Source organism: Haliaeetus albicilla, chromosome 2, assembly GCF_947461875.1.
Source record: "Haliaeetus albicilla chromosome 2, bHalAlb1.1, whole genome shotgun sequence".
NCBI lineage: Eukaryota > Metazoa > Chordata > Aves > Accipitriformes > Accipitridae > Haliaeetus > Haliaeetus albicilla.
Genome location: NC_091484.1, coordinates 44,774,218 through 44,801,511, shown reverse-complemented (window position 1 = coordinate 44,801,511; position 27,294 = coordinate 44,774,218). Strand labels below are relative to the sequence as shown.

The 27,294-nt window shown below is 37.6% G+C and overlaps 1 protein-coding gene across 6 annotated transcripts; it reads right to left on the bottom strand.

The window, feature by feature from the left end:
- Positions 1-27,294, bottom strand: TRA2A (transformer 2 alpha homolog). 6 transcript variants are annotated; one of them, XM_069773325.1, is made up of 9 exons: positions 27,042-27,293; positions 17,876-18,187; positions 17,464-17,597; positions 15,671-15,842; positions 12,338-12,526; positions 2,588-2,703; positions 1,958-2,065; positions 1,179-1,246; positions 1-986 (listed from the first exon to the last, which is right to left on the bottom strand). In XM_069773325.1, exons 4-9 carry the CDS (start codon positions 15,701-15,703, stop codon positions 976-978), a joined length of 525 nt encoding a protein of 174 aa, XP_069629426.1. In that variant the 5' UTR covers positions 15,704-15,842; positions 17,464-17,597; positions 17,876-18,187; positions 27,042-27,293; the 3' UTR covers positions 1-975. The 6 variants fall into 6 exon arrangements, with proteins under 6 accessions (XP_069629426.1, XP_069629420.1, XP_069629394.1 ...); XM_069773319.1 differs by adding an exon at positions 23,261-23,339 and having other exon boundaries at positions 17,464-18,187; positions 27,042-27,280; XM_069773293.1 differs by lacking the exon at positions 17,876-18,187 and having other exon boundaries at positions 27,042-27,294.

Sequence of the window (27,294 nt, the reverse complement as noted above, 5' to 3'; positions counted from 1 at the left end):
TCAGTGGAATCAACTTTTATTGAGGGGAAAAAAGGTTTACATGTAGTTGTAGGTTTTTCCATCCATACTTTCAAAACTCCAAAAAGGACTAGAAACAAAACTTGCTTAATCATTATTGCAATACCAAAAAGTTGGTGGGTTTTGTTGTGTTGTTGTTTTTTTTTTTAATGAACAGCAAATTATATAACTAATTGCTATGTTCAATAAATATTTTTATTCCTGCACCGATTAAGGGGAAATATTCAAACAAGTACAATAAAAACCCCAGGATTTTTACAATTTTAACTTCAAATGTTATCCACTGTGTAGCAATCCAGAAACTTTATCTATAAAACACAGCCTTAACTGAGTGTACAAGGATCTATTTTCCCAGTCAAAAACCAAATTTTGCTCTAGCTCAAAGAGTCTACACTCAAAGCAACTACCTGACAAAAAAAAAAAAAAAAAAATCCTCTGGTTCATGACTATCTAAGTAAATTTGTCATTACAGAAAAGGCTCAAAGTCATTACTTGTTTATCAAAGTAATAGGTAAACATTTTAACAGAAAGATTAACGAGTTACTTGGAAATGCAGGTTTATATCAAAGTATCTTGAGTGTGTATACTACGTATGACATGCAAGCTTTAAAAATAACAATGCTCTCTTCTGATTAGTCAGGAGTCCAATTGTTTAAAAAACAAAATAGGAATGACTTCCAAAATGTATCAGCACTTTGGGTTCTCTATTTCATTTTGCTTAAGATGTTTTACTACACAAAAACTACAACAATTACAATATTTAAGAGTATTAGAATAAGGAGGGATGGAAAACAGGAATACTTCAACTGAAAAAATGTATATTCTAAATGAACCAAAGATTTGTAAAAGAGCTGGATGGAGGACAAGGAAGGGAGGGTGGGAGGGAGAGCAGTAGGGAAGCTAAGATCTGAGCTTTGTATTTAAAAATCATGTCCTCAACTGTAACTCTTCTGATCTTCAGTAGCGCCCTGGGGGGGAAGGAAAAAAAAAAAAAAAAAAAAAAGACAACACAATTACTATAAACTAATTGTACACACATCTCAACTTTAATGTGCCCAGCTTTTTTGCTTTCACATTCAGAATTTCTATTGATCGATTAGTACTAGGTACAACGTGGTTTAAGACAGCCAGATTCTATTTATTCACTTGTATTTACTTACTTGGACTATAGGAACGGGATCTTGATCGTGATCGGTATCGACTATAATAAGGCGATGGTGATCGTCTCCTTTAAAGGCAATTAAAAAAGAAACCCAACAACATCCATTATGAAAGAAGCCTTATTCACATCACTTCTACAGAACAGAACTATTTCCTTAGCACTGAAAGACTTGGCCTGCATGAATGATTTCAGCTTTATTTGGCCGTGGCTTACAGTTTTAACAAATGCTTTTATATTTCTCTATTTGATGTGTTTAAAACTGCAAGATATTCCCAGACAAAGAATTTAATAAACTCTCACTAGCCTTTCAAACACATTAAGTGCTTTTCCACATGCCTACAATTCTTGTTGAACAACATTCTCTGAAACTAGATAACTTTCAAAACAGTGAGATGCTTATGAAATGTCAAGCATTAAAAATCCCATCTACAAATAACCCCTTTTTAATCAGCACTGTGTATCAGCTGTCCTTCGTTCTATATACAGCATGGAAAAATGAGTTCCTTTTCTATCTGTCCACTAGATTCATAGGGCACATACTCTACCTCCTTCAGGTAGCAACATTAACCCCTTGCCCAACTGTTTACTGTATAACTGAATTACATTAACACTGAATATTACGACTACTTTTATCCCACTAAACCTAATGTAGTGCAGCTTTAACACATAGCAAGCATGTATGCAGAATCTTGTGGCAAACTGAGTAACATTTCTGCCACCTAACTTTTCAGTTTTTCCAGTAAGTCCACTACTCCTACAGAAATAAAAATTAGGTACCTGTATCTGTAGTCATATTCTTCATATCTGTCATATCCTCTGTCATACCCCCTATCATAATATGAGTCACGGCGACGACCTGCTCCACCGCCACCACCTCCTCCACTGCTATTAGGAAAAAAGCAAAAAAAATTACTTCAGATATCTACTCTTCATCTTGATTTAATTATTTAAAAGCTTTTTTTAAGTGTTCTTGTAAACCAGACACTTAAAGACTATGCCATGAAAAAAATCTAACAATGAAACGTTTAAAGAAAAACACCTTCAAAAAACCCCAGAAAACCCACCAGGGATTTGAGCCTAATTCCCATCAAAATCAAAGGTAAATGAGCACCTTAGTACTTCAGTAAGCTAAGCGTACATTAACCAACCGTGCTGAGTACGTGTTTTTTAAAAATAACTCCTTCAGTATTTTTAAATAAAGATACAATATACTATTAAATCCTACTGTATGTAGTGTATGTGAACCACAGTAACACATTCTTTATATTAATAACTTTGTGATAAAATACAATTGGCATAACTCTAAAATTTCAAAAAGGTATCTGTAGCAGTATTTCTTCAACCAGATTCCAAACATCCAGTTTAAATCTATCTGAGTCCCATTACAGGAAATGAATGAATCCTTACTGCGTTGGCCTGCCCATGTAGATGCCTGGGGTGGGTGTATGTGCTCTCTTGGTGATTGAATAATCCACCCGAATCCTCCTGCCATCCAGCTCCATACCGTTTGCATGCTCCATTGCCTGCAGGAGAGACAAGGAACAGGGACATGAAACCTGCAACCTATGGGTAACTATGGATGGCTATGCACAAAACACATTATTTTCCATCATAAAAACAAACCCTGAACTTGTTTTATTTAGACTGGTTACTAGTGCCCCACTGTGGCGAATGGCTCATCTCTGTCCCCTGGCCTGTTTGCCGGCAGTGTTACAGGACTGCGCTGGGGTGCCAGAGTAATGTGACACGCAATTCCTTCTTAAGACAGCACGGTGCTAACCACTAACATTTTCCCTAGAGTTTGTCTTCTACCCATCAGAAAGGTAAACTGAAAGACAAAACAGCTTTTTCTGAAAACTGCATCTTTCCTACCGCCGTCTCTGACCCAGAGGGGACGGGCGGATTCAAAAGCTGTGCAAAACAGTGGCTTCCTGTAGGGTGCATATGGCCGGATTACTGCTAGTCGGCTGCCATTTCATGCTCTCCCAGCCTCCTGCCATCTCCCTTACAAGGACCTACTCCAGCAGAGCTTAGTAAAATGGCGGGTTCAGCCTACATGGATACCTAATTACAACCTTCCTCCCCACTCACTCTCACAATAGCAGCTCACTAAAGCGATACACATAAGGGTCCGCGCTTGAGAAGCCTGTGCCTTCAGACCCGCCGGCAGCCCGAGCACACACTCACTGGGTGTTCTAGCCCCTGCTTCTCTAGTCTTTGAGAATCAATACAATGGCCTTTCACAAACTCAGAATCATGAAAATAGTTTTTCAAAGGAGCACAGTGTACTTTCGAGAATTAATTCATGCAACAGTAACTTAAAAAAACCAACCAAACAAAAACAAACCCACAACCTTAAGAATTTAACAATCAGTTAATGCTGAACTTAAAAGCTATTAAAGTTTACAAAGCAATTTTTTTTTTGATCCCTTCATCAGGTCTTCTAGGATCTCTGAAATACTAGTGCACACCACTTAGTTCATGACACTAAGCACAGCACATAACATTATTTTTATTTTTCATGTATGGAGAAGTGACACTGTTACAATCTTGAGTAATCACTTTGCTATTATTTAACTGTGAGGAACAATACACAACCTCAAAAAATGAAGGTGCCTCTAAGTAGAGCATTTCCCCCCCCCCCTTTTTTTTTTAAACAATGAAACAAACAACTATTCAGAAACGTAACTTTTTGCAGCTCTCTAACAAGAACCTTATTGAATTAACACACAAGTTATAGAGGAAACAAAAATCTGACACCCATGCGATTTAACTGTGATGTCCCCAAAGGGGAAGCGACTGAATTATCACTAACCTCTTTACACTTCGTTTGTGTTTTAATAATGCTGTTTATAACTATACTATATCGCCACCTAGTGAGTTCTGTTCCCATACAAAAAAATTAACAACTACATTTAGCCAACTGCAAGGCAGAGCCAAAGTGCATTTCAAGTCTTTCAACATACACTAAAGTATGTTTTGTGAATAAAACATGATCATTAGCTTTAGCTTCCTAGCCTTGAGACTTTTTTTTTTTTTGAAGTCTTGTTCCACAAGGATGATCTAAATTAAAATAAATCTGTGCACACATCCTAGGAATTAATGTGTGCACAAACCTAAAAATGAATGCTGCAAATAGCTTGCTGAAAAATTAGCTTCATGATGAAAAGCATCTTTCTGGAAATGCAGCAATATACCAGTTATCTTGAAAGGTAGGGAATTTTCTGCCTCATGGCATTTTCATGTCTGATCAACAACCTGCAGAGTAATAAGCTTAGCTAACAAGAAGCCACCTCAAATCCAGAACATCTGGCACATGTATCTATCTTAGTTAAAAGAACAAACACCTCTTTTAAGAGAAAGAGTTCTTTGACATAGGGAGCAGTACAGAGAAGAGCAACGTACCAGCAAGACAGATGAAGAGTGAATTTTAAGACATGACTGTTTGTTTTGGAAGTACCAAGAAATGTGTTACGTTTCAGTGGATAGTTCATAGTTACCAGTCTGCATGAAACACACATCCTGGTCACAATGTCTAATGACCTACACAATATTAAAATTTTAATTTTCTTAGTTTTCAACAGCTGCCAGCAACAACTGCCAACTAAAAAATTTAAAATAATCAAAATCTTTAATAGATATACAGACATAACAAAGACTTTTACAGTTTTGACTGCATTCCCCAAATGCAGAAAAGCCAAAACCTACAGTAAGCCATTATGAATCCAACAATAACTGATAGTATGTATCACTCACATTCAGTCATTAGCAACTGGAAATTCCTTCCAAAGATCTTTTCAAATTCTCTGCATCATTCTTAATGTGCACATCTCAAGTTTTTGAAACAAAATACTTAAGTTGACAGTATCAACTAACAACTGCTGCAATATGACTAAAAACCCTATTTGAAAACTTGGTTTCAGACAAGTGATACAACAGTATTTATTTTCTGCAAAGGCTGTAAAACATGCTGGTGATTCTAATTACTGACATTTTTGTGTTTTCATTAGAATTAAAAGTTTATAATAAAATTTTGGATTTGTCCATTTTATTAGACTAGCTTGTTGTTCAAAACAAATTTCACTTTGCTTTTCTTGCTCATTTTGGGTATGCATGAATGCTGTGTTAAGAACACTTAAATGTCAAAGGGAAAAAAAATTGCACATTCACTCTAACAATGCAGAAGACACTCTCAAATACTGTTTAAGAGATAGAAGGGTATTTTCCAGACCATCAAATGAAACATTTTCAAGAGAAAAAACAAATTATATTGGGATTTAAGACACACAATACCCTCTAGAAGCCTTTAACTGTCAATAGTCCATTTTTATCTCAACCTGGATTTTCCTTCAAACAAGTGAATGTTGCTAAAAGACTTGCATGGCTTTTGCAAGATGACAGTAAGCAAGCAAGCAAACAGGATTCCTATAAACACATACTATTAGTTTTGGTGGCAAATTCTAAGGAAAAATTGACTTTGCAGGCCAGAATACGCATCTATATGTTTAGAGTCAGAAAACAGAAAATGAGGATTGGGAACAGCACATGTAATAATTCGATCTTAGATGACAGTTTTAAACCTACAGCAGCCTATCTATAGTAAGAAAACTGTCAAACACCTTACAGATAATAATTTGAACAAATGAGCAGTTCCCAGACTACAGGATCACAGCCTCCAGTGGCTCAAAACAGTTAGAAAGAAAGCATTAAATTCAACAGATTTCAATTTCATTTGATATTTATTACAGTAAGTGTTGTTATCCTGGTTTCAGCTGGGATGGAGTTGATTGTCTTCCTAGTAGCTGGTACAGTGCTATGTTTTGAGTTCAGTATGAGAAGAATGTTGATAACACACTAATGTTTTCAGTTGGTGCTAAGTAGTGTTTAGTCTAAAGTCAAGGATTTTTCAGCTTCTCATGCCCAGCCAGCAAGATTGCTGGAGGGGCACAAGAAGTTGGCACAGGACACAGCCAGGGCAGCTGACCCAAACTGGCCAAAGGGGTATTCCATACCATGTGACATCACATCTAGTATAGGAACTGGGGGGAGTGGGGTTGGGAGGATCGCCGCTCGGGGACTAACTGGGTGTCAGTCGGCAGGTGGTGAGCAGTTGCCCTCCCTGCGCATCATTTGTACATTCCAGTCCTTTTGCTACTGTTGTCATTTTATTGGTGTTATCATTGTCATTGTTGATTTCTTCTTTTCTGTTCTATTGAACTGTTCTTATCTCAACCCACGGGTTTTACTCCCCCCCCCCCCCCCCCCGATTTTCTCCCCCATCCCACTGGGTGGGTGGGGTGGGGGGAGTGAGTGAGCGAGCAGCTGCGTGGTGCTTAGCTGCTGGCTGGGGTTAAACCATGACAGCTGTCTTGTACATGTATTAGCATTTAGGTGGAGTAAAACAAGTTTTGAAACACTGAACTTTTAATTATATGCACAAACTTACACAGATGACTGATATTAGTTTAGCAATCAAGAATTCACTGAAAGAAATTAAATAATCTTTCAATCTGGATAATGCCACAAAGAGCAGCTTGGACAAGGAAATAACATGGGAAACTTCTGCAACCTGCCCTTTGGTCACTTGGGGAAGGGGAAAAGCAGGTAGAAGGGAGGGAGAAAACTTGACTTGGAAGAGTTAATGTCACAGTTACTTTACATTTCTACTATGGACTTCAAAATACCATTTGCATTGTACAGAAGATCATCAAGTCTTCATTTCAACTGCACCTAACTGCTTTGAATTACTTCAGTAATGTCACATCGAAGTTAGTTACATACAGACTGAATACACTTCAATAGTCAAACAAACAATTTATGTTTGGACTCATTCTGAAAATGTATTTTCATGATATAAAAATAACTATATAAGATACTCTCTTTTTGGGGGGCTTGTCTGTGTCCTGGTTTTGGCTGGGATATAGTTAATTTTCTTTCTACTAGCTGGTACAGTGCTATGTTTTGAGTTCACCATGAGAAGAATGTTGATAACACACTGATGTTTTCAGTTGTTGCCAAGTAATGTTTATACCAAGTCAAGGATTCTTCAGCTTCTCATGCCCAGCCAACAAGAATGCTGGAGGGGCACGGGGAATTGGGAGGGGACACAGCCAGAGCAGCTGACCCAAAGTGGCCAAAGGGTATTCCATACTATGTGACATCATGTCCAGTATATAAACTGGGGGGAGTGGAGCTGCAGGGGGAAACCACTTGCTCAGCAACTAACTGGGCATCATTTGGCGAGTTGTAAGCAACTGCATTGTGCATCACTTGTTTTGTATATTCCAATTCTTTTATTATTACTGTCATTTTATTATTGTTATCATTATTAGTTTCTCCCTTTCTGTTCTATTAAACTGTTCTTATCTCAACCCATGAGTTTTACCTTTTTCTTTTTGATTCTCTCCCCCATCCCACTGGATCGGGGGGAGTGAGTGAGCAGCTGCATGGTGCTTAGTTGCTGGCTGGGGTTAAACCATGACAGTTTGTTTGTTTTTTTACCTGAAGTGCTTCCCATATTCTATTTAATACCACAAATAAAAACAATCTCCACTGTATCACAGGTACAGCATAGGATGAACAGACATAATAGATTAGCTTTTCTCCCCCCAGTACACCGATATCAATAGTTCAGGTCTGGATTTAAATGAGGACATCTGAAAGGACATTCTGAAAAAAAAAAATATTCAAAATCTGACAGGATGAAAAAAAGAAATTAAGAAACCCAGCTTTTTACACTTACTGCAGTTTGCCAAGTTGAATTCAAGTGTCCTTTTCACCTTTGAACAAGAGTCAATTTATATGGTGTAGTTCAAGGTTTTATTTTTTAAAATATTACTAGAATTATTGTCAATGATAATTTTTAATATATAATTTTCTGAGCTTAAACATCTATTGATTAAAATGTATTCTCTTTAAAGCATACTTTAAACAGTTTCAGAGTCAAGAAATACAGGATTTTAGAGAACCAGAATGAGTAACTGGATATGTTTCTGCAAGTATTAGCAATTTCATGGTATTTCAGAGACTCCAGAAGTCTGTAACTTGTAATTCCAAACATCTGAGACCTTCTTGTGTTCTTTTCTGGTATATCAAGGGTCCCTTTTGATACCACAAACAATACTTAAAGCATTTCTTTAACAAGCTATGGGATAAGTTTTGGTCAATAATGATGCTTCTAAGCTGGCCTGCTTGTACCACAGATTAAATGTCTTGCAAATTAAAATGATAAACCCTGTTATTATTCCGGTCTTTGGCAACTGAATTATGTTAATATTTCAGTTTGTCTGTATATACTTTATCTTGATTGCTAATGAATACTACTTCAGAAAATGGTTCTGAAAGATGGTCAAAACTGTAAAGAGCATATAACTAGCATTAGAAAACAGAAAATTGAGCATTGCCAACAGCTGCTGTAGCTAATGCTTCTCAGATGAGCTCTTGCTACAGACACAGAGTACATTCACAGTAGCCTCAGTTTAACAAACAAATAATACTTCATATTCTGAGTTACTGAAAAGCTGAATAATGGCATATGAAATCCCTGGTAACTGTAGTAAGAATCATCTCCCTAGAACAGCCAGCACTTTTTACTCATAATCCTCTCAATTTATTGTTAACCCTGAGATAATCAATCCCCCCACCCAACTTTTTTTTTCCCCTCATCCTAGTACATAAAAGTTTGTGTTCCCCTAAACAGAGGAAGAAAATCCTAATGTGATGGGCAGGTGAATATCCTCTATAATTTAGCAAAAATATTGCAGAACTGCAATATTAAAACACTGGCTCAGTGCCAGTGTTGCCAGTACCAAGAACTATATAAGAAAGAATGCCAATCTTGAGAAACAGGTCTTCAACAGATGTTTATAGATCTTGCCCTTTGCCTATCATTGCATATGTGGTTCTGAAGACTTAGCAGAAGGGTGGCTAACATAAGAACAAGACACTGCAACGCACAAGGCAAAAAAGCAACACCAAATATTACTTAGAAAAGTTTTGTGTTGGTTTTTTTTTGTTTTTTTTTTTTTTTTTAAAAACAACAACATAACTTCACAAAAAATGAACACCACTACACCCATAAGTCCTAAGAGAGAATACCCTTTCTTCTAGAAAAAGGTAGATAATAACATAAGCTTTTCAAATAGGCTTTGAACAAGAACACTGAACATTAGCACAGCAAACCTTCAGGTTTTCTAGACAAACCACCACCAATCCTCAACATTTATTGTCTGTTATCACACTTTGAACTAAAGCCAGTGTCCATGAGCATCTTCAATATGGGTCAGAATGTTAGTCTAGTCAAGTGCCATCTTGCAAACACTAGACCACTGCAATAAAGACATTTGACGGAAAAGGAACCTTCTGTCAGACCATAAAGTTTCATCTCAATCTCAGTAGAGTTTCAGAGTAGAAGAGATTCCATGAGAAATCTCCTTTAGAATGGATACATGCATCCAACATTTCTTTCCCAGTCCTGTTAAGGTGGAATGACTGAAGCTACTGTGATGCTCTGACAGCTGCTCTACCTAGTAATTATCAAAAGCTAAACCTCTGCCCCTCTTTATAACCAAAAGAATCAAAGAGCTAAAGACAAGGCTGCTATGCTGTCATAATGTGAAGTTCTGAAAGTCTAAAACAGCTTAAGTGAAAATAAGCTTTACTACTGCCCCTTTAAGTATCACCTTTAAGAAATGCTATTTTACATTGTCTATGGATTTCCACAACATCGAGCTAGTTGACAATTCAAAATGTCTCTACCACCATATGGAACTAGAAACATTGCATCTCTAACCAGTGACGACAAAGATCCTGAGGTATTTCAGCTGCAACAGAATCCATACAATACTGATACTGACCTACCTTAAACGAAGTTATGAAAGTTTAAATATAACTACTCATAATTCATTTGGTGTCAAATTTAATATTAACAGTGTTTGACAACATGTCAGCTGAGAGGCTTCCCCGTGTTACCTCTCTTGAAAGGACAATAGTGAAGATGATGGGAAATCCTCATTTTTCTGTAAAGTTCTACACATTTAATCCATCTATGACTGCTTTAAAAAGGCTGGAATTTAGTTCAGTATCTCATCTAGAGTTTTATATTCTCTTTATATGGATGCTTAGGGTGTTGAGGGTTTTGAGGTTTTGTTTGGGGTGGGGGTTTTTTTTGTTTGTTTAGGAGCAAAGGTTTACTCAGAACAAAAGTAATTCAAGTGTCATTGCTTTTATGCATGCTCAATTTTTCATATTTGACCTATCTTCCACACAGAGAACTACTTCATGTCCTTCCGTGTTCTTCTACAGGGCCTGTCACAGAGTTTCACACCTATAGCTACATCCCCTTTTTCTACACTAGCTGCCACTTATTGCCATTTTCAAATCTGTCCTCAAGCCCCATGAAATAAGTCAAATAAAAAAAGTTTTTCTTATGTCCTTTTTTCCAAAGGATTTCAGTTATGTAAATTCCAAGTGTTGGGAGGTTTTGTATCCTTTCCCCCTCTACCCGCACTAGCCTGCTGGGGAGAAAAAAAAAGGGGGTTAATTACATTCCCAATTATTTCAGTTCCTGCTCAAGGTGCTCATCTTTATTTCTGTATTTCTGACTGCAAGTAACATCCCCCCCCTTTTTTCCCCCCTTGCATTCCAGTTTTGTAGTATCTGCCAAACCAGCTTTATACTAAACAAATTATTTCATGCTATTTACACGGAACATTTTAAGAAATGTGTGGTGTCATGCATGACCACTGCCCACGGCAACTAGGAAAAAACCCTACTTCCACAGACGTGTCTGTTTTACAACTTCGTAAGACTGGCACATGAACGTGACAAGAAATACCATGCAAATATTTTGGATGTTAAATGTTCTACGAAACAGTTACATTTTCAAAATCCCACTTAACTCAGAGTGCAAAGAAATACAAGGTTAAAAGTTAGAAGGGAATAGGCCACTGAAGATGGATATACAGCCATCCACCCCATTAACTCCTCTCTCAACATGTCCAAGTGGTAGTAGGAAGACACAGAAGGGACACTAAAGAAAGTTTTGTCCTTTTACTTACCTGTATAACCTGCAACAACCACACATATATACATCTACAAACCCTACTCTTCTCACAAACTGATTCTCTGTTGGATCATACCAGAAATCAAAGATCAAAACTGAGTCTAGTTCAACAAGTTATCCATAAAAGTTTTTTCTTCATTAAAGTATCATCAACTAGCATCAGTTTTCATTTTTCAGCTACTGATAGTAGGTTCCACAGCTGTCACCCTCCCTCCCCTCAATGTTAAGTGAGAAGAGTCATATCCAAGCATTATGAATATACTTATCAAATGTAAAAAGAATCAAACAGCAAATCTGAAACATCTGCCCAAGACTATTAATCCATAAGCAAGATGCTTGAAGTCTGTGACTCAGTTTGCCCAAAAGAAAGAGACAATCCCACAGTGAAGGCTTCAAGAAAAAAAAAATTTTGAAAAGCATGTCTTTACTTTTAATAGCAATTTCATCTACAAATTTCAGTAAATGTAGTAAAGCTCACAGTATCCTTACACAGGTAAAAAAAAAGTACTGCTTACTGTGGTAAACCATAACACAGGCTGCTGTTCATATTATTTGATTCTTTCCTTACAGATCAATTATACTAACAACTCAGCCCAGTTGTAAACAGCTATCCATATAACTAGCAATGTCATTGACCAAGGCACAAATTAAGACAAACCTCACTACTTTTCAAATGCACGATGACATGCTTTTAGAGAAGAAAATGGAAAGAGAATCTTCAGAATTTTGATAGAGAAAACTACTTTGAAAAGTTAACTTTCAAAATGCTTAAAGAATACTAGGAATCTTCTATGTCTGTCTAAAGATTTACTTTCATTTTGAAGTAACAGACTAAAATCAAAGCACAAGGCTCATTAGTGATTCAATACAGACAGCTCATGCTCAAAATTTGCCCAAGCACCTTAACACAGAACTAAAATGCTTTATCTGTTTAAAAGTGCCATGTTATTTGAACAATATTTTTAATTAATCTCACTGCAAGAACCTGCTAATGAATACACACTCAAAAATGTGTTTTGTTTTTTTAACAGAGATATTCATGAAGACAATGCATAAAGAGCACACCTGTTAAAAGTAGTAAAGCATGAATTTACCTCTTTAGAGTCATCAATTCTCTCAAAATAAACGAAAGCAAATCCTCTTGATCGTCCAGTTCGTTGATCATAAACCACATTGACACCAGTCAATGGCCCGTAACGAGAGAAGACTTCACGCAAATCTCTCTCAGTAGTATACAAACTGAGACCAAACACTCCAAGACATGTATTAGGATCTGGATTAGCCTGGTAAGACAAACATTCAACTCCAATTAAGTTTCAAAAAAGCAAGTTATACATTCTTATATCAAAATTTCCCAATTATTAAAAAAAATTAAAAATTTTTAATCTGAGGAAAACGAAACATAGTTTATTACAAAGCTTAACACTTCAGTTATCATTCCAATTGTAAAGTATTTTCGAAAAGCAACTACTTTCATGATTTTTATTTCAGAAAATGGACAAAGATGAACTCATGTTGGTGAAAAACTCAAGTTGATAAAAATTAAGCATTCTGATTAGAGAAAAGCTACAGAATAACAGGAACCTATTTTATCAGTATTTCAGACTTGAATCATCAACAAGCTGCAGACATGACATACAAGTCTATGCTAAGAAAAGGTCAGCCAGCCTGAATTCCCCCCTTCAGCCTTTCTGCACGGCCACCACTAGTGCTAAGGAGTGCACGCTACCTCCAGTTGCACACACTAATGCATTTAGGCTCCTAAGCACAGACAGTTGAACTATAATTTAGCTTCTACCAAAACTTCCTCCCCTCTCAACATTTCCTATCCAACTATATTGAAAGTCAATATTTACATTTGGAAGTTTATCTCTTTCCACTTGTAAACTGGATGAAAATCACCTGCTTCTTTCACCTAGATAGTAAAAAGTGTTGAAGGCCAGTTCTGTGAAACTGTAATCCAAAAGCATGCACACTTTTCTAGAGCAAGACTCTTGATTCTTTAACATGATGTGGGATACAGATCTACTTAACACATTTCACTTCAACTAAAGGAAGTAAAATATGAAATTGTACAATTGTACTCTATTAAGTTCAAAGTTTCTCTATGTGCCCGAGCATCCATCTAATGCCAGTTCCACTGTAAGAATTATTTTGATCAAAATTAACATTTTCTCAGCTTCTGGCACCTGTTATACTAGATACAGCAATTTAAAATGGCAGCAACAGGCATAGGGATTGAATGTTTCTGCTAAAATAGTAACTGGAAGTTGACACAGTTGAAATTTATATTTCAGTTTCAGATTTTCAAAGCCACTGATGCACTGTAATTTATGCCTCAGAGTTTGCCCTTCAGCCCAATTCAAAGAATGAACAGGTTTAGATCTTCTGTCATTTTCTTTTCAGAGCTTTTGTTCAGGAATCCACTGTGAAAATAAGATGCTCAAACTACTCATATATTTGAAGTTTCCTTCCATTTGTCAAAGTACAAACTTTTGTTTCAAGACATGAATCTTCTACAATTCCTTATTGTAGCTGAAGAGCACAACAAAATCTGGCAGTTCATCATTTGAAAGTTTTAATTATACAGGTATACATTTCTTTTTTACTCCATATTTCAACCTATCTGATAATTCAGTGGCATTAACAGCTATATGCCTTATATTACCAAAGCTCTTGTGAGTCTAATGAAATCTTGTCTTTTAAACCATTATTTGGACAAGTCCCTCCACATAGTACGTATCAGTGCTGTCCTTTTTTTACATCCCCCTTACACGTAAACCCTATTACCTTTTCTGAGGCAAGGGAAGTACCGAGAATCAGTCTGCACACCCTAAGCAACACTTAAACCCTATTACCTTTTCTGAGGCAAGATAAGTACTGAGAATCAGTCTGCACACCCCAAGTGACAAGTGACAGTTACATCACTACTGGAAGGGCTAAACTGACTGTGGAGGACTAAAAGACAGTTTTTATATTAGGTTTTTGTACTGCCTCCCATCAGTACAGTATGCAAGCTCTCTCTACAAGATCAGAGGTGGCAAAATTGCTACCAATTTTCCTGGTGTCTTTAGGACCTCGCTATTGAAGCGATTCAAATCTGGTTCATTTAAGTTTTCTTTTGACACTGCTAGAACTACTCCTCAGAATTAACGTGAAATTCACTGTGAAAACGACTTTTGTGTTTCACAGAGTCATTTCCAAGGCAAAAAGACTTCTTCACAGAGCAAAATATTCTAATATTTCCTAAAGTAGTGAAGTGGATTAATTCATTTTTCACCAGGAAATCAGCTAACCCTTTTGAAGTTCAGTTATTCCTGCCAATTTTTCAAGACATTAGATTCATATTTACTACATCATGATTACACACTGGCAACAGTCCAAAAAAAGTGTAACTATGAATGTTGCTTCACAACAGCTTAAGCTACTGTACGTTAGCACTGCTGTAGTCTTGCCCTTTTCCACATACTCCTGTCTTCTCCCTCACATTGGTATTATCTAGTCCTGGTGAGCTGCTTCACCAAGGTAAGCCTGCAAAAAAACTATACTCTTTTTGACAGGATTAGTAAAAAATTTGGAGAAACTATATCAGATTAGAATTAAAAGGATAAGAAAAGTACCACAGCCCTCACCAAGGAAGAGGCAGACCTGTATGTAACAGCACTCATTTAGATCAGCCTGAAGTGATGTGGAACAAGAAGCTAAGGCACTGAAACAGATTATAAAGGCAGCAATTGGGAGAAATCTCTCAGAATGAAAAAATGATTAGTATCTCAGATCTTGGTTGGTGTATCTATACTTCCTTCTGCCCATACCGAGATACTTCTCATTTGCATTTCAAGAGGCTTACTGATCCTTTTCATAACCATAAATTTTCTAGTCTATTAAGGTTTACACATTAGCTAGTAGCACATGGGTTTATTTCTTCAAGTTGAACCAAATTAATTACTCAGAGGTATAAAATCACAAGCAACCTTCAACATACTATGCTGTATGTTGTAAACAAACAAACACTTGAGAATTTTCTTCTTTAGATCATCTAGTCAATCTTATCAATACTGTCAGGTTGCAAGCATACACAGAAAAAGTCTCGTTTTTGCAAGGGGTACATATACTTGGAACTGTAACAAAAAGAAAAATCAGAAGGGTTCAACTTCTACAGCAGACAGAAGCAGATGTCAACCCATCTGCACACACTGACTTGCAATGGTACAGTTTTCAATGAATTTCTACAACTGCCCTGCCAGTTGCAGGCCCAAGAAATAAGTGCCCAACTGTTAAGGAGAGAGACTGCTTCCCCACACCTCCCCCCACATTCCCGTATCCTTCAGTGACAAGACAACAGGTCAAATTCAGCCTGCGGGTAACCTGGACTACACTGATGTAAGCAGCAATTGCTTTGTTGATACTCAGCCTTGATGACATACTCTGCTGCCAGTGTGCCTTCTCCTGTTGGACATTGGAGAATGACTACGGCTCCTTCGACGACGGTATTCTGGTGTGTACGATCTGCTTCGAGAACGTCTCCTATGAGAATGAGAATGGGAATGGGATCTGGAACGAGTGTAACGTCTGTGCGAATGTCTTCTGGACCTGGATCTTCAACAAAGAGAAAGCTTTTAGTTAGGTCATATGCACACAACATATTGAATTGTAAGCCTCACATTTCCTAGGGAAAAATCTTTTTTTAGAGGCTCTCTACAATTAAAATAGTTAAGTTTCTCCTATCTTGCACATCTAAAGATTGCACGGATCTCTAATAACCTGCTTGGTACCATCATTTTTAACTCTGTAAGAGTGCTTCTGGCATACAATGAAGATTATATACATGACAGTTTTCGGGAAGTTCAAAGTTTTGACTTTTATCAGCTTGACTGCACATGTAACTAACACTTGCATGATGATACAGAAACCAGATATGCCACGCTGTAAAACACTGTCTTGGCTGAAAAATGGAAAGATCTAGCAGCACTGCAGTATCTACAAATGAAGTTCACCTAGGCTTGAAAATTATTCAAGACGGAAAAACCACCTGCTTAACTCCTCAAGCATTTCTTTGCAGTCATCTAGCCAATGATAAGCACAGTTCTAAACAGGCATCATCCCATCAAAGCTGCATGATTTCATATGGGCATTATATCCTAACAACAGGTAGTTAGTTATCTGGCTAAACATTGCAAGAAGAGAAGCTATGACATTAGGCTGAACTTTGGGAATTCAGAGCACAGTAACTTTTTTTTGGCTGCCCTGGTATAAAGTGTATAATAGGGAAGATAGATTACTGATCTCTCCCAAGAACTGGGGAGGAGGAGCAACATAATACCATGCAATTCCTCTTCCCCCTCCAGAGCTACAAATGCTGTTTTCTGGTTTCTCTCTCCATTGATGAAAGAAGGATTCAGTAGCTCTCCCCATTTTCACCAGTATAACGGTACAAGGGAAGAGAGAACATAGGTAGTATAAGCCAGGTAATATTTATGACAACTTTGGAGAAAAAAAGACAGACATTCCTCCTGTGTTCTGAGCAAGGTCTCTCAGAACAGAGCACTCTGCACACACGTGCTTGGGGTAGAAAAGGACAGAGAAGAAACGTGCAGCATCGAAAAATGAATTTACATCTTAAAGTTCCCATAAATTTAGAAGCTATCCATGCCCAATATAAGCTGTAGGTTTTGGATTTTGTTTTTAAAGCCTAGATTTTGTTTTTAAAGCCTCCAATGAAGGAATGTCAAGAACTTCCCCAAGTAGCATCTTCCAACATTTCCAGCAGTTACACAGCTTACTCCTTTTATCTAACCCAGACTACCTTGCTGCAATTCTCACCTGACTTTTCTTTGTTTCCCTAAAGGAGAAGTCCACACAAGAGTTTCCCCCCAAAAGACTTTGTGGGAAGGAGGCAGGAGCTTTTACAGAATTGACATGTAATCCCTTCTCTCTCTTCTGGAAGAGATAAACCTACAAATTTTAGTTGTGATTTCTACATTAGTTCTTCTATTTATATTACTTTCTCTATTCATATCCATGCTTTATTACTTATGGAATCTTTCCCCAACTTTGTCCACCTATATAACCACTAACATGGAAATTAACATAGCCCTGTTAATACACCCCAGAAGGTTTAAAATTTTTACAACAAGGGGAGAAGAAATCTCATCAATGTACCAAAAGAACAGGCATAAGCAGTAACACCGAATTAACACGAACAACTTCCTGGACATACCTTGATTTTGACCTTGACCTAGAGTGCGATTCAGAATGTTTGGAAGCCCTCGATGGACTGCGAGATCCTGACCTGCTCTCCGATTTTACACGAGCAGGACTCCCAGCTGGAGATTTTGACTGGGAGCGAGACTCCTAACAAAAAAGACAGTATTAAAAATGGTATTGGTTGTATAAATGCCTAACTCCTAACATTTAAAGTACAGAATTCTATTACATTGATTGCTCCTGAAAAACAAATGGTTAGGCAATACCCTCCAAAACAAATTTCATTTTGCTAACCCACTGTTAATATTGTATGCTTTCCTCAAATAGGTCCCTGCTTGAACCAGATCACCAATTCTCTATTAACTAAGTAATCATGCAAATTCATCTACAACTTGATCATACAGACACTGGAACATAAACCATACATTTACTTAACCTAGGACCCATTCATTCTTCCAGATTCTTTTAATTCTACTTCACTCTTGCTTTCTACTTTTCTTCATTCTTCATTGAGTTTTTCATTTTTCATACTTCGTGTATTCTTCCCCAATTCAAACAATTCCTTATAGCCTTAAAAAAATATTCAAGTGCTTCTATCTGACCAATCTTCTGTTCAATTTTTTCCCCCATTCAATTTTAATTTTCTGATCTTTAATACTTTTCATTAGCCTTCTTTTATCTTGATTTATCTTCCACATTCTTGGAAAAAACTCTTCAATTTCTTCACGAACATTAACCTTAATGGAAAAAGAACATTTAGTATATTTAAGCACGTGGGGATTATAAAACTCTGCTGGAGTTCAGATGTTATCTACCAAATTGAAAAGCCAGCAGGTAAAGTGCAAGAAACTATTTTATAAAACAATTTTTTTTTTTTTAAATATCTTTAAAACTGTATAAGTGTCTACGTTCTAACAATGAGCTTACTGACTTCTCAGTGTTTTACTGTATTTTCAAAGCTACCCTCCTCCCCTTTCATATTTTTTGGTAAGATACACAGATACACTAACAACTAATTAGCACAAATATATTAAAAGTATTGATATCAGTGATTTCCCCCCTAAAATAATAACTATCTCAGTATCGAACATCACAAATTCTACTCCTAAACATTATTACTAAGACACTCTCAGTTCAACAGAATGGCCAAAGATTTCCAGTCAAAACCTATCTATGCACATACTTACTCGCATAATACATGCACATAGATATATGCAACACAAATTATTTTTCTTCCTACTTTTTCTTCCTCATTGTTATCCTGTTTTCCTTGCATACAACTTAAACCATATAAAACAAGATGTATAATAGTACAGTTCAAAGCAATCCAATAAAAGTAGACAGGAGGGTTTTTTTCTTGCATGGTAATGCACACAAGAGAAAAACTAGGAAAACAAGCAAACAAAGAGCAGATAATGATTTCCTCACATTTTATAGTGTACAGCATTTCTAGGGAGCTCAGCTATAAAAAGCTCTACAGAATAGTAAGCTATATACATCTGTAACTTTGCAAAAAATGTGCAAAATTCTTAATGAAAAAAATGCATAGCAAGGCGCTACATTTCATGTTTATTTGCATCATTTCTCCTCCTGCCTGTCCTCACAATGTTTTTCTCCATTTATTTCTTAGTCTGCCTATGTCCAGATTTGCATTTTCTTTTACAGTTAAAACTCTTTGGTACTTTGGGCTGAAGTTCTTTTCAAAGGATGCTGTCCTCACATGTCAAGACTATAAATCCACCGGAAATGGAACCTGAGAGACTCCTTACTACCAAGTATTACAGCTCCACTACCTTTCCCCTTTACCGCAATAAAAAGGACAAGGGATGCATGAAGAATATCACCTATTAGGATGACAGACCTGCCAAACTTATCAATGAAGGCCAAATTCAAAGCTTGGCTATAACATGTGGACCATATAATCAGGTCTGCATTACAGGTTACCCTTATTAAGCTGGCTATCTGCTGATCTAGCTACATGACTTTCACTGAAATGAAAGGATGTATGTGCACTTAAATATTACCAAATTTTATTTGGTGTTTTTATTTTTACATTTGAAATCTACTGTTCACTATAAAAAATACATTTCCTTTTAGAACCACTAACATGCTTTTTAATCACCTTGCCTGTTTTTGTACTCTTGTTTGACAGCCTCCTTATTTCTTCCCTTTACACTTCAGCCCCTACAACAATTACCAATTTATCTGGGAATTATTTCTACTTCCCTCTCTCGTAAAAGTGATCAACAATATAGAAAAACATTTAATGCGACATCATTCAGATTTAGAAAACATCCTTCAATAAAAAGACAAAGAATTCACTCTCCTCAGTCACTCCTTCATGAGGATACTGTGTTGTCCATACTTTTTACACTTGAAAGATCAATTCTTAAACAACAAGAACTTTGGAAACTTGAACAAAACAAAAACCCCAAAACCAGATACTGCACAATCTAGAGGTGTTGGGAGGTGCCAAAAACACCAAGAACCCAATCACTCCCATACAATGTAAAAGTTAGCTTAGTGTCCTTATCAAGTCAACTGAAGCATGACCGCCCATAGAGTTTCTAAATAGTATCATTTATGAGGATGAATCTGTATTAAGTTGCCAAAAGCAAATGTTACATTTCATGTAGGTCAAGTCTTTTTGGAACTATCTGTTTAAGCCCTTTAGGGGCTTGCATTCACAAACATATGACTTTAAAATTGGAGTGACAGAGGTGACAGGGTAAGTTCTTGCACATTTCAAACTTCCTCAAACAAAGTAACTGTAGATGTATACTGCAGCTAAAGAGAGATTACCTGTTAGCAGTTGCATACTGTGTCTGTCATTGGCAGGCAATTACATCTCATCTTCTGATGCAACATAGATCACCTAGTTATATCTCCTACAGTGCTTCAAAAGGAGAGACTAAGGGAATCACAATAATCTGGAAGAGTTTAAGGACTGAAGGATGATGCTGAAAAAGTACCTAGTAAGATTTATATCAGCAAGACTACAGGCAGGGATTAAGAGATTCAGAGCTTCAAGGAGTCACAAAGGGAGATTTTAAAGAATTTTCCTCCTCTACTTCCTACTATAAGGAAATAATTAGCAAGCTGTATCTTGGTCTGTATCACAGACCAACCCAATTGTTCTGCATAAACAATTTATATTCATTCTGCAATATGAATGAGAAAATTAAAGTTAACATTCTTTCTTACTAAGTCATCTTTAGTGAGAGAAAATAGACACCTCTGTTATCCGAAGCATTAAAATATCTCAATTCTATACTAGTCTTTAAGCAATCTGTACATTCTGATCTTAGCTCTATCGTTATCACAGAAATTAATTTAAATACTGCTTAAGAGAGAAAAGACTAAAATTTCTCTCTGGATCCTCAGCATTTCCTTATCTTTCTGTTCTAAAGATCCTCAGTTATTTCAGGGCCACAGATAAGACTGCATTTCTTAAACTCAGCTTCTTATCCCACAACCATCTCACAAAACAGCATGTATTTTAATGCCTTTGCTTTTATTATGCAACTCTCCAGTCACTACTTTCACCCTTGCAAACTTATAGGCAGATACTCACTGTGACTACGTCAAACTATCTAGATTTGCTGTCACTACAGCCTGTAGTAAAAGACAGTCAGCTAGTCAGCTGATCCTAACATTCTTCAGATCAGACTTGCCTTTCCAAACAAATGCTACATCTGTCAATAACACTTTTCCCAGGGCAAAACTAAAAAAACAAACAAAAACTACACCAAAACCCCCACCTAAAATAATAATTAAAAAAAAATCTCAATCATAACAGCATGCTTCCTCAGAATAAGATCTGGTGGCTTCCTCAAATACATACCAGGAAATGGGTTTAATGATTCACCAAGAAGTGGAACTTGCAGCCAAATAAATTATTGTAGGTAAATACAAAATCTAGAGACTGCAGCTTCAGTTACTGTTTCTTTGGATAAGAAGATGCACAGCTAGAAGCATTTAAAGAGAGGACTGTGGAGTATTTTTCGTTTCTACCTTCTCCCTTCCAGAAAGAACAGGGAACAAAGTGGTATGGAAAAGATATCTCCCCTCCCCCCCACCCCACAATACCTCCGGATCACCTAAACCCAGCCATTGAAAAACTATCAACAACTTTAGATGATCCAGCTGAGCAAGACATCAGTCATGTCAATGCACTTCATCCATACTGGTACAACTGTTTAAACCACAGAATTGATGCCAGTTACAGATACTGTTTATCTTCCTCGCATCCTTCAAAAGAAGTGCTACTTTCCAGTATAATTAATTACTATTTTAAAAGCATTCAAAACACTTCTATGCAAAGTAGAATTGCCAAAGTCCTTAAGCATTCTTTCAGTTTTCTACCTATCAAAAATAGGGTATGGTAAAGAACATGGGGGGGGGGGGGCAGAAATTGTTCTTTCTTTTACACCACTCTTCTGTCCTGAACTTCTGTCATGCCTTACCTCACCTCATACCTTATTGTTTCAGAGTATGACAGAAAGGCTATCAAAATTTAAAGTGAGACACTAAAAAAGAACTGAATAAGCTTGGTAGGCTTTCTGCAGCAAAACATGGGAAGTGAAATGGGAAGAAAAAAAATCGTTAAATCACACAGAATTTTCAGTTGAAATTCATTTGACCTTGTTAAGAAGAAATACACATGGGGTGAAAAAAGGACAGGACAACTAGTCTAGCAATACCATTAAGCCAGCAAAATGATAGTTCAGACTTTACAAAAATCCTACTAAAAACTCTTTCCCAAACTAAAAAAATAAATGAAGTCCAACTTTATAAAGGTGAAAGAAAAATATAAGCAGTCAAAAAAGAAACAGAAATTTAGCAGCACCCTATGTTCACTAGTTAAAACTGTCAATTTAGTGACATCTCATTTATGAGAAAGGACAAGATTGCATTTTAACCAGTTTGACAGAAATTTGCCAACTTTCCCTGAAACTCACAAGAGCAGTTAAATTATTTTTGCTTCATGCTATGTTCTGTCACTCTATACTAAAAATAAAATGGATTCCTTAATTAGCTGTTCTTCTATAAATACTTCAATAGTATACATAAGCTTACATATAAAAAGCAACTCATAAGTTGCGCAATCTTGAAGACATGTATTTTAAAAGCCAGGAATTATCAGCAAACTATGTATTTCTCAGTGATACTGCTCTGATTAAAAGAAAAAAAAAAGAAGAAAAAAGGGAAGAGGAAGCTTCAGCAATAAACTTTTTGAAATTACAAGTTAATCTTCTCACTGAGGCTTGAAAATTTGCCTCTTCAGGGAGGGTTCTGTAGTCACTTCTTTGTCACATATGGAAGACAGGAAACAGAATTTGTTTTCAAAAAGACCAGTCTTTGCAGCTGACATGGTCCAGAACAATCTAGAATTTATTAAGCTTGATTAAAGAAAAAAAACTGACTTCTAGAAAAAATGTTCTTTCCCACACTGGTCATTAAAAAACATAGGGTGATCACGACACTCTCCAAGCAAATGCAGAACTCCTGAACATAAGCAGATCGTCATGCCTGTATTTCAAAAGGTATGGAAAGCAACGTGCCTTCCTTTCCACAGAGGTGGCAGACTGCCACTACAGGAGAGGTTGAACAGAATAGCTAAACAGACTTCCCCCTCTTTTTTTTTTTGGCTAAAGAAATTATCTCAAAGTTGATCAGATTTAGGTAGCTAACATTAGAACACGTATGAAATTAAGTATTTTGCATACAAGCTTCATGAAGCAAATACAAGACACATTCACAGTTAAGCTAATCCAAAAGCTGCTTGCATACAGATGAACTACACATACTTCCTTCAAGAAGATGGCTCACATGCAAAGTCATATATTTCTTCCAAGTGCTTTATTAGACTGAGATCACTGTGAGATTCTGCACAGAGCAAGAAGAGGCATCTCATTAGAATGAAGGAAGACAACCAATGTGAAGTTCTAAAATGGAGTTCTATCTTTGTTCTGATAAAAAGTTTTATCTATTTAGACAAACAGCACATTAATATTGGTAGAAAACTACTAAACTTTTAAGATTACAGAAATCAAACATTATTAGAAGCTCAAAAAAGTAATCGATCAAAGGTTCAAGTGGAGCTTCTGAAGTGCAGGTTTGTTCAGACTCCAGCTTGTTCACTGCTCTGGGAAACATTTTAATAAAGTTGCATCACAAAATGCACACCAAATGAGCAATGTGTTATTAGAAATAACAACAAATATGAAAGGAAATAAGGGTTGCCTGTCATCTGACAGCAATAAAAGATAAAAAAGCCTCATTTGTCTAATCTGCTCACAAAGAACATTCAACGGTGATAAAATCCTATAACTTTTCCAAAAGTCAAGTCACTGGGTAAGAAGCACAACTTAAAATCTTTTTTTCTTCTTAATGTCCATAAACTTAGCTCTAGCACATGCACTGTATTTCTAATTCTTCTGTCAATTTCTTTCCATTAAATCACCATGCTTGCTTGAGGGGGGATTTCTTCTGTTCAAGCAGCCACATTCTTAATACAGAACTTGCTTAAGTTGAAACAAAATGACACAAAAACAAGAGCAGATGTTAATTAGTCTGAGCATATTTGATTAACATTTGCTTAAAAAAAAAGCCAATAATGAATGAGCTCAAGAATAATAAAAAAACCACTACAGTGCCTACAATTATTTTACCCAACACTTTAGAAATACAAGATTTTAAATAGTGCAAATTACGCAATCTCATTGGAAAGTTATTTCCATTACTATTCTAAATTTCCTGTTCAGATTAATTAACATTATGATTTTAAAATAATAAATTAGAGGCAAAGCATATACATGGACAGTATCTTAATGCTGCAAAAAATAAGCTTTAAAAAAGAAGGTAAAATTCCTGCTCATATTGTGAGAAAATTAAAAAATTTAACTGACTTATTATTTACATATAAACATTTTTTCTTCACAAACTAAGAAGCAAAACAGGAAAACACTAATCTCTAAGACAAAACTTCATAGGTATCAATAAGCACCTTCATCTTGGTATCAGACTTCACCACTGCTTTCAAGAACTTTCACTGAAGTGCTTTTGGGACAATATACATCTACATGGATAGAATATAAAAGGACTTAAACTAAACTTAAACTCCCCTACTCCTTTGGCATTTAGTTTTTTAAAAGCACATCACGCTATTTAGAATTTAAACTGAAGGAGGGCACGGGCAGGGAGAAAACTGAAAGGGTACTCAGAATTCTTATTTGTGGCAATTTCCAGGAAAGCAGGTTCTTTACAAACTTTCTTCCAGTTTATGCAGTTCTTTCTCCCACTGAAAACTTATGCCATACTCTCTCAGTTCCATGTGCCTGCATATAGCAAAATGAAGCACCAGGACATTCAGTGCGTAATAGAGTTCTATCCAGTTGGGAAAAACAGGCTAAACTCTAAAGCACTGAAGTTACACATGCTTAATTTTATGCCTGTGAGTACTTTCAGTGAAAATAAAATTTACAATGTTACAGCCCAAAATGTAATTTCTTATTTCAAGTATTTTAGTAGCACCACCAACAAAAAAAGTATTACTGAAGCAAAAAAGAACTGCTTACAAATGTTCATTAGTAGCACAACCCCCCCAAATTATAAATGAATCAAGTACCTGCCATTATGTTCAGTTATAAAAAAATACCACTAGACAAGACACTGCCACATGCCAGATTGATTGAGAAATTCCAGTGTTAGGGAGAGAAAAGAATAGAAGTTTTCCAAATGAAGACTCGACATGGTCAGCAGCTCTTTCCAACAGGTAAATTTTCCACCACCACAAAAAAAAACCCCCAAACAACAAGCCAGCTAAGAAGTAGCAGTCACAGAAACTGCAACATAGGACTTTTCAGACTTCACATACTCTTGAAACATTATTTTACTTCTACATTTGGCAGAAGGCGGCATGCAGAAATACTGGAACCACACAGCTATATAAGCTTTGTAACATGAACAACAGATCCATCAAGGAAACTAACACAAATGTTCTGTGGATGAACCTAACATAAATATTTCCTGACAATAAACCGCACTGGGAACACAGACAAGAACATAATTTTTTAAAATATAAATCTTACTGTAAAATGGGAAATTGAAGTGAAAAAATAAAAAAATTAACAACAAAGCATGCTTGTTGCTCAACCTTCTCAGACTTAGTTGGCTTTCCCTTCAGAGATTAGTTTATTTAGCTGAAAAGAGCTTAGCTATATAGCCATCTTCGTCCGAGCACTCAACACAAGAACAGATTTTGTTCACTTCACCTGAGGAAGCAGCAGCAGCAGTCACTGCACAGCCAGGTCCAGCACTCTTAGCCTAGGGAACTTTTTTTTTTTTTAACTAACACTACAAAAGGGTACCAATATTAGTGTAAAAGTAATTATTAGAACGTGACACTGCTCTTCCAAAATTTCACTGCTTGTTTCCCCAGGCAGTAACCCTATACAACTGCAAAGCTGCTGTCACTGATTCATCAGAGAAAGTCACCAAAAGGATGCTCAGGTGTTCCTCTAAAGAATCTCTTAAAAGAGTGAACAACAACAACAACAAAAAAATCTCTGCAAAATTAAAAAAAGTGGAGTGAGGACAAAGCACATATTTCATTCCTGTTTCAAACATCTTCTAACTCCTGCTTGCCCTGATTATCACTAAGAAAAAAACCCACTGAAGATGGAAGGGACCGGTCATACGTGTGCATGAAAAACCGCAGCAATCGGAGGGGAGAGAAGAAACAGGCCTAACAAGGTTACAAAGCCACAGCAGCTTGTTGAGAGAAAGTCTTCAGCTACGTGATCAATGAGTTTCAACGGTTTAAGAACGAAGGCCATACCTCCCCGATGGCTTCAGGAAACCTGGCCCGAAGAAGATCCTGTTCGCGGGCCAGCAGCCAGGAAGAGGCAGCGCACCTCTCACAAAAGGACCCAGACCCTCCTCTTTTACGCGGGCGGAGGCCTCGGCTACGCCGCGCGGGACCGCGCTCTCCCAGCCACGACCGGGAGACCGGCACTGCCCGCAGGCAGAGTGGGGACGGGGAAAGGCAACGACCCCGACGCCTAGGGCCGGCAGACAACAGAGTGCCGGGACAACAGGGCGGCTCGAGATCACGGGAAGGAAAGAAAATAAAGAGAGAAGCAGGGAGAAACACCGGGCTACAGCAGCGCTCTAAGCCCTGTTCTTATAAAGAAAAAACCTGCGCTAGCAGGGTGGAGGCGAACCCGCAGCACCAGAGCTCAGGGCCCGCATCCCGACGGAGGGGGATGGGAACGGAGAGACGTGATGGGAGGAGGAAGCGTGTGAGGGTTAAGGCAGCGCAGCTCAGCTCCGCACTGGGCCAGCTCCTCAGCGCCAGGTGGGCAGAAAAAAGAAGGAAAAAAAAATAGAAAAGAGGGAGACGGGGAGAGGAGAGGGACGCGCGCTGCCCACGGCCCAGTCAAGACTCGGGCGCCTGAAGAAGCCATTTTAGAGACAAGCTGCGTTGCCCCCACCCCTACCGGGCCGGAGGAAGACGAGCGCCCCCACCCACCCTCCCCGGGTCAGGTCGCCCCTCTCAGCACGGCCCGGGTAGGGACGGCCACTCACCCTCCCCTCGAAGTTGTTCTCCTCCACGTCGCTCATGTCGGCAGAGTCCTGGCCACGGGGCTGGGCGAACGGGGACGCTAGTCCCGAGCAGCAACTGTGCCCACGACCGGTACTGCTATTATTGTTGCCGTTATTATTACCGCTATCGGCACCGGTACCGCCGCCACCTCCCTCCCGCCAGAGCCTCCCAAACCGTCTCCCGCAGCAGCGCAAAATGGCGCCTCCGCTCCGTCTGCGCCCGACACCGCGCGGG